The 7,856-nt window shown below is 32.6% G+C and overlaps 1 protein-coding gene across 1 annotated transcript; it reads left to right on the top strand.

Moving 5' to 3' along the window:
* Window positions 1-1,437: 1,437 nt before the first annotated feature.
* On the top strand, window positions 1,438-7,210 carry LOC122856520. Its single transcript, XM_044158234.1, has 4 exons — window positions 1,438-2,122; window positions 2,206-2,804; window positions 3,044-4,472; window positions 7,122-7,210. The coding sequence occupies exons 1-4, from the start codon at window positions 1,438-1,440 to the stop codon at window positions 7,208-7,210; spliced, it is 2,802 nt and encodes a 933-aa protein (XP_044014169.1).
* Window positions 7,211-7,856: the final 646 nt, after the last annotated feature.

The raw sequence follows: 7,856 nt of genomic DNA on the forward strand, positions 1-7,856 counted from the left end.
AATAAGAGGTTCATCATACAATCTCATATAGCTGAATTTTATAATTTACCAACAATACAAAAGAATTCAGCCAATGACTTAGAAAAATTAGTCACAACAACATCTCAAGCTTTGAGTTCCCTACAAGTAATAGATTGTCCACTTGGTGATGGATTGGATAATCACTTATTGGTGTTCATCCTTGAATCAAAATTGGATAAGTCTACATTACATTATTGGGAACAACATCAAGGCGAAACAACCAACCCATCCACATGGGATCAGCTCAAAAAGTTCGCTTCGACTCGAGTTAGAACTTTACGTGGCAACTCAGCACATTCACAAAACGTGAAACCAACTCCATCGTCATCAACATCACCAAGTAAAATTCATCACACATCAGTGTTTACACCATCAGTGTCTAACTCGTCAAACTCTGGTGCAAAGCAACGACCTTCAATGGCTATGTCACAAAAGACACCCAGATCTAGTGCATACCCATGTGCTTTGTGTGAACAACTCCATTTCATCTCAGATTGTCCAGAATATTTAAATTTATCTGACTGTGAGAAATTAAAATATGTTGATCAAAGAAAACCAAGACCTTTGTATCGTAATTGTCTTGGTAAACACAACTCAGATGAATGTCGTAATTCACGACGTTGCATTAAATGTCATCAAGCTCATCATACCTCATTGCATAATGCAATAGTTGGTACAAGTAATTCAACTCAGCAACAACAACAATGACATCAACTCATGCCTATGATGAAGGCTCAAACTTTACGTTCTTCATCAATGGCCAATAATCAAACAATATCGATCAATCACATTATGAAGACATCAACTCCATCAATAAGACCAAGTGTTTTATTAGCAACAGCTTTGGTGAATGTCAAAGATAACATTGATAATTTGATCCAAGTGCGAGCCTTATTGGATCAAGGTTCTAAGATCTCCATATGCTCAGAAGACTTGGTAACTCAATTAAATTTAAAACATTACAACGGAAATACACCAATCGGTGGGATTGGTGCAGGTCAATCACAACAATCACGTGGATGTGTATTTTTAACAATAAAATCACGCTACAATAATTACACATGCTCAGTCTATGCTTACATACTACCAAAGTTGACTGGTTTATTACCATCAATTAACATACAAATTCAAGATGAAGATAAGCTCCAAGGCATCAATCTGGCAGATCCAGCGTATTATCAGCAAGCAAAAGTAGACGTACTATTGGGTGCTGATGTATATGGTTCTCTGTTACAAGATGGTGTTGTACAACAAATTGGTAATAATAACCATTTGACAGCTCAACAAACACAACTTGGTTGGATCCTTTCAGGACGAACTGATTCAAACCGTTGCTCAACAACTCATCAACCAACTCGCCATTGTTTCACGATGTCAAGTGACAATGAGTTACATTAACTTGTAAAATCATTCTGGATGCAAGAAGAAGCATTCCACGACTCATCAGCTGATCTAACTCAAGATGATCAGATATGTCTTGATCATTTCACTCAAACCCACTCAAGAACACAAGAAGGTAGATACATTGTGAAACTGCCTTTTAAATCAAACGAATTTTTCAACTACTCAAAATCAAAGCAACATGCAGAACTCATGCTCAAACGACAAGAAGTTCGTTTTGCAAAAGATCCACAACTCCATCAGCTCTACAGCTCGTTCTTAACTGAATACGAAAAACTTGGTCACATGATGCCTTCCAGGCATGATGTTGATATACGCACCATTTGTTATTTACCACATCATGGTGTAAAGAAAGAAAGCAGCTCTACAACTAAATTACGTCTTGTATTTAATGGATCTCAACTCATAGACAAAAATGAATCATTAAATGACCTATTGTATGATGGTCCTTGCCTACTCAATAATCTGAGTGATGTAATAACTCGGTGGAGACGGTATAAAATTGTCTTTTCAGCAGATGTTGAAAAGATGTACCGTCAAATATTCATTCACGAAGACGACCAAGAAAAACAAAGAATTCTGTGGCGTCCAACTCCAACTGAACAAATCAAAAGTTACACATTAAAGACTGTAACATATGGCTTGAAACCAGCTCCATTTTTAGCATTGACAACTCTTCGACAGCTCGAAAAGGATGAAGGTATAAATTATCCTTTAACCAGCTCAGTGATATCACAAGAATCATACGTTGATAAAATTTTTTTGGTGCCAATACACCATTAGAGTGTATGGAAAAAATTGAACAGTTACGTGCACTGTTCAAGGCCGGAGGATTTCCATTAAAAAAGTGGTTATCAAATAATGATACTATTCTCAGTGTAGTACCACCTGAGGATAGAGAGCAATCGTCAACATTGAATATACAAGATGTTGAAGTATTCAAACAACTCGGTGTACAATGGCATCGTAAAGATGATACATTTACATTCAGCTCACCATCAGTCTCGAATAATACACGTCTCAATGCAACAAAGCGAGAAGTGTTGTCAAAAGTTGCACAACTGTTTGATCCATTAGGTTGGATCACACCAGTCATTATTATTGGAAAAATATTCCTTCAAAAATTATGGAATAAACGTGTTGACTGGGATGAACAGCTTGACAATGAATTACAACTCGAATGGCAGACATACTGCAAACATTTACAAGACGTTAATTGTCTAAAAATACCAAGATGGTTACACACAGCTCCAGATAACTTATCAGTAGAAATTCATGGTTTCTCTGATGCCTCCAATGTCGCTCTTGGTGCAGCTGTTTATTTAAGAGTTAAACGACATAACAACATTATAATATCAACACTCGTGTTAGCCAAATCCAAGGTAGCATCATTACAACACCAAAACAACTCAAAGAACAAGAAGATTCGAATTACAACTCCACGTTCGAATTATCTGCAGCTGTCTTATTGGTACAGAGTATAAAGCAAATCCAGCTCAGTCTTCAACTCAATAATGTACCAGTACACCTGTGGACAGATTCAACAATTGTTTATTATTGGATACAAAATGATCCTGATAAATTTAAACAATTTGTCAGCAATCGACTAAAATTAATCAAGAACTCATTCAACTCTGAAACAACTCCTGTTAAATGGCATCATGATAACCCAGCAGATCTGGCATCAAGAGGTTTGCAGCCAAAACAATTATCAACCAATTTATTATGGTGGCATGGTCCACTGTGGCTTTGTCAAGAACAAGACATGTGGCCCACACTACAAGCAACTCACTGTGATAAAACAATCGACATCGAAATTAAACCTGTGCTAACCGCATCAGTCACGACTCAGCAAGATACAGACAACATCCTTGAACAACTCCTTGTAAAACACTCATCATTAAATAAAATGGTGGGAGTATGTGCTTGGTGTCTTAAGTTTTTACATAAGACAAAAATGACTTCAGCAACTCCAAAAGAATTGGTAATTACAACAGAAGAATATGATACGACGTTATTGTATTTTATCAAACACACACAACATCAATATTTCTCACATGAAATATCAGCATTAAAAAATCATGAACAATTGCCGAAGTCAAGCTCATTAATACGATTGACACCATATTTAGATAAAGAAGGTGTATTAAGAGTTGGCAGCAGGTTAAATAATGCAAATTTAACACAGTCAGCTACTCATCAAATTATATTGCCAATTAAGTCAAAGTTGACAACATTAATATTGGAATCAATTCATAAATCCACGTTACATGGATCACCACAACTCATGTTAGCAACAGCTCGACAAAAATATTGGATTATTGGTGGAAGAATTCCATTCCAATCAGTCTATTGGAAGTGTGTTATTTGTACACGTCAACGTGCATTGGTCAATCAACAACTCATGGGACAACTCCCTCCAGCTCGATGTAATCCGAATCCAGCATTCATTAATACTGGTGTGGACTTTGCTGGGCCATTCATACTAAAAAAATGGCTTGGCAGATGTAAACAAACATATAAAGCATATATTGCTGTGTTTGTGTGCTTTGCAACATCAGCCACTCACTTGGAAGTAGTTAATGGATTGTCTACTGAAGAGTTCATAGCAGCATATCGACGTTTTACATCACTTCGAGGTGTGTGTAAAAATTTGTATAGTGATTGTGGTACCAACTTTGTTGGTGCAATAAAAGAACTTCGATCACTTAACACTCAAGCTCACAACATGTGTGACTTTGCTCATCAACTCAGCCTTGAAGGCACGAATTGGCATCTAAATCCTCCTGGAGCACCACATCAAGGTGGGAAATGGGAAGCTGGTGTTAAATCAATGAAACATCATTTGTCAAGAATCATGGGAGCAACTTTATATACGTATCATCAACTTGATACACTAGTTAAACAAATATCAGCTCAACTCAATTCGAGACCTCTTTGTCCAATGACAAATGATCCAAATGATCTAGAAGCATTAACGCCTGGACATTTCTTGATAGGTAGAGCAATGACTGCTATACCTGAGCGTCAATTAATTGATATTAATGATGGTAAATTATCAAGATGGCAATTGATACAAAAACATAGTCAACAACTATGGAACCAATGGTCAAATAACTATATCAAACAATTCCATTCCATTTTCCGACAACATTTTGTTTACCACTTCTCAGAGGAAGTGGGGCTTCAAAAAGTTCCTATATGTGGGCAAATAATAATAAAATAGAAAACTCTAAATTATGGATAATTCCAATTAACAATAATTTAAATCACTGGACGTTATTAGTAATGGACTTCAAAAATACTGCGATGTTGTACCTTGACTCGATGCATGAAAGCGTACCTCGGAACGTCATAGAGGGTACAATGGAATTTATAGATCAATACTTTTTGTATAGTTGTCAGCAACGGATTGATTGGGATAGTTGGGACGTCATTGAGTGTCATGATATACCTCGGCAGTGCCCTGAATCTAACAACTGTGGCGTATATTATTACAACTGGTTCTCGCACATTATTTACAGATAAAGACATAACATTTGCAAGAATAAATATTGCGAGAATCGTTTCCCAATGGAAAGATGTCAGGATACCACAGATAGATTTTGATGATAGTTTATTTGATTTTACAAAAAATCCGCCTTCTAGAAAACTGAAAATCATTAGGATCAATCAAAACAAAGAACATTACACATTAAAATTTTTATCGGATCCTAAACCGAGACCGGATTGACAAAAATGTATTGAAATTTGAATGAAATTTTTAACGTTTTTAATAATTTTTATTAATCAATATGAATACACATAAATTTTTTATTTTTGATATTTTTGAACTCAATTTAGCCTTAATTAATATTTTTTCAAAATATTTTTTTGATAAATAATGATTCTTGAGTACTTGAACTAACAATCGGAGTTGACGGGGATAATTTTACACTAATTAATTAGTATTTACGAGCTGTATAAAATGTTGGTTTTTTTTGTTGGCTTTACCCGGTCGTTTTTAATGCTTCAACGGTCAATTTAGCCTCGATTAATATTTTTTTTAAATATTTTTTTGATAAATAATTATTCTTGAGTACTTCAACTAACAATCGGAATTGACGGAGATAATTTTACACTAATTAATTAGTGTGTACAAGCTGTATAAGATGTTGGTTTTTTTTGTTGGCTTTACCTGGTCATTTTTTTTGTTTCAATGGTCAATTTAGCCTCGATTAATATTTTTTAAAAATATTTTTTTGATAAATAATTATTCTTGAGTACTTCAACTAACAATCGGAATTGACGGAGATAATTTTACACTAATTAATTAGTATTTACGAGCTGTATAAAATGTTGGTTTTTTTTGTTGGCTTTACCCGGTCATTTTTAATGATTCAACGGTCAATTTAGCATTGATTAATATTTTTTTAAAATATTTTTTTGATAAACAATTATTCTTGAGTACTTCAACTAACAATCGGAATTGACGGAGATAATTTTACACTAATTAATTAGTATTTACGAGCTGTATACAATGTTGGTTTTTTTTGTTGGCTTTACCCGGTCATTTTTAATGCTTCAACGGTCAATTTAGCCTCGATTAATATTTTTTAAAATATTTTTTTGATAAATAATTATTCTTGAGTACTTCAACTAACAATCGGAATTGACGGAGATAATTTTACACTAATTAATTAGTGTGTACAAGCTGTATAAAATGTTGGTTTTTCCATTGTGTTTTCTCAAACGGTGGTCCATGCGAAAATAGTTGTAGAGGGAGCTTTGGTACCTTATACATTTTTTGGCTAGAATCGGAGAGGAGCCCAAAATGACGTGTGGCCATTTTGTGTTCGGGTTTGTTGTAAACAATTGTAAATAAAGTGACAGACTGAAGTGATAAGTAATTAATAAACATTAGCGATTAATAACAGTGGATAAAAATTGTTTGCCCGCATAGTACTCAATATTCGTGAGGTACGGTTATTGAATTTTTTTTTTCATTGATCCTTTATTTATTACTGTAGTTTCAACATAACCTGTTTCATTTCTATCAGTCCACTTATATAGGCTATAATAATCTTTTTCATTATTTATTACATATTGATTTATAACTTTTTATTGTTTCAAAAATATGTTACAGGTGTTCAGTATTATGGTATGTTCGGCTTCACCAGGATGTTAAATTGATTTGAAAGTTATAATATCGAATTTAACAGCATTTCAATAAACAGTTCAAATTAAAAACAAATGCTTGTCTAATTATGATAGAACTGTGTAACAAATAATTTATTTGTGAGGTAAGAATCTCGAAATTTTTTTTAATACATATTTAATTTTCATTACTTGATGGGCAGCATTACTTAATAAATATGTATTTTACTATACGTGAGGACTGAAATTTTATTTTGTTACGCTATTGTAAAATAAATAATCGAATATATTCATATACTAATAAATAATGACTACCAATGGTTTAATACTTTTCCAAAAATTGATTAATTAAAATTTATAATTTTCTAGTGTGACTTGGCTGTCAATTAACAATTCGTGGAAAAAAGTAGGTGTTGATGAATCAAGAAATTTAAGAAAATATGCTACTTTAGTAATCCAGGTTGGAAAAATTTAAAAGAATCACGTAAGTGTCATTAAACATACGCTTTCAAATTTTCATATCTATTATGATTGATAAAAAAATTTCTTTTATATTTTTTCAGACGAAGCTGTTATGATTTCTTCTACACTGTATCCAGCAAAACAAAAACTTAAAATGAATGGTGAAAAATTGGTAAAACAATCCATGTAAGGCTTTTTGAGGTAAGATAAGAAGAGTGAAAGGCCACCAAAAAAAAAAAAAATACTAGACAGTAGTATGCATGGAGTTGTTTAGACCATGCACGATTTGTTTAGAAATTGCATTATATATTGTGATTTTGCATGAAAAGTGTACAAAATATTTTCGAAACTTGTTTATGAGAATGTATTTGCATGATTTTTATTTGATCGCATACGTAATGTTAAAAATGAGCATGTATTTGCATGATTTTTGTTTGTTGCTTACGGAAAAATCAAAATTATATGTATAAAGAATTGCATTGAAAAAATAATTAGTTATGGAGAATTTGCTCAACAGCAATAAAGTTTAAATGTATTTGATTTATAAACTCAATCACTCATTATTATACCATCTCTAATTGGTTTAGCCACGTTTAATATTCTATATTTTTTTACTAATGCAATTACGCTACATTGCAAAACGTTAAACAAAAAAAAAAAATGAATAAAAATAATAAAAAAGAACGTCACAAAATTTTTTTTTTAATTAAATAAATAATATAAAGATAACAATATAATTCTGTAAAAAAAATATTAAAAAAATCAAAAAATCTAATATCAATAAATTATCAAAATAATAATATGATATTAATATAAATAATAATATAATTTTGAAA

Source organism: Aphidius gifuensis, linkage group LG1 (genome assembly GCF_014905175.1).
Source record: "Aphidius gifuensis isolate YNYX2018 linkage group LG1, ASM1490517v1, whole genome shotgun sequence".
Taxonomy (NCBI): domain Eukaryota; kingdom Metazoa; phylum Arthropoda; class Insecta; order Hymenoptera; family Braconidae; genus Aphidius; species Aphidius gifuensis.

Excerpts from the sequence above, each read along its gene's own strand:
- LOC122856520 (XM_044158234.1), top strand. The coding sequence starts at position 1,438 with ATGCAAGAAGAAGCATTCCACGACTCATCAGCTGATCTAACTCAAGAT. Across the intron at positions 2,805-3,043 it reads TCGTGTTAGCCAAATCCAAG|AACTCATTCAACTCTGAAAC; the intron begins GTAGCATCATTA and ends AAATTAATCAAG. Across the intron at positions 4,473-7,121 it reads ATTAATTGATATTAATGATG|ACGAAGCTGTTATGATTTCT; the intron begins GTAAATTATCAA and ends ATATTTTTTCAG.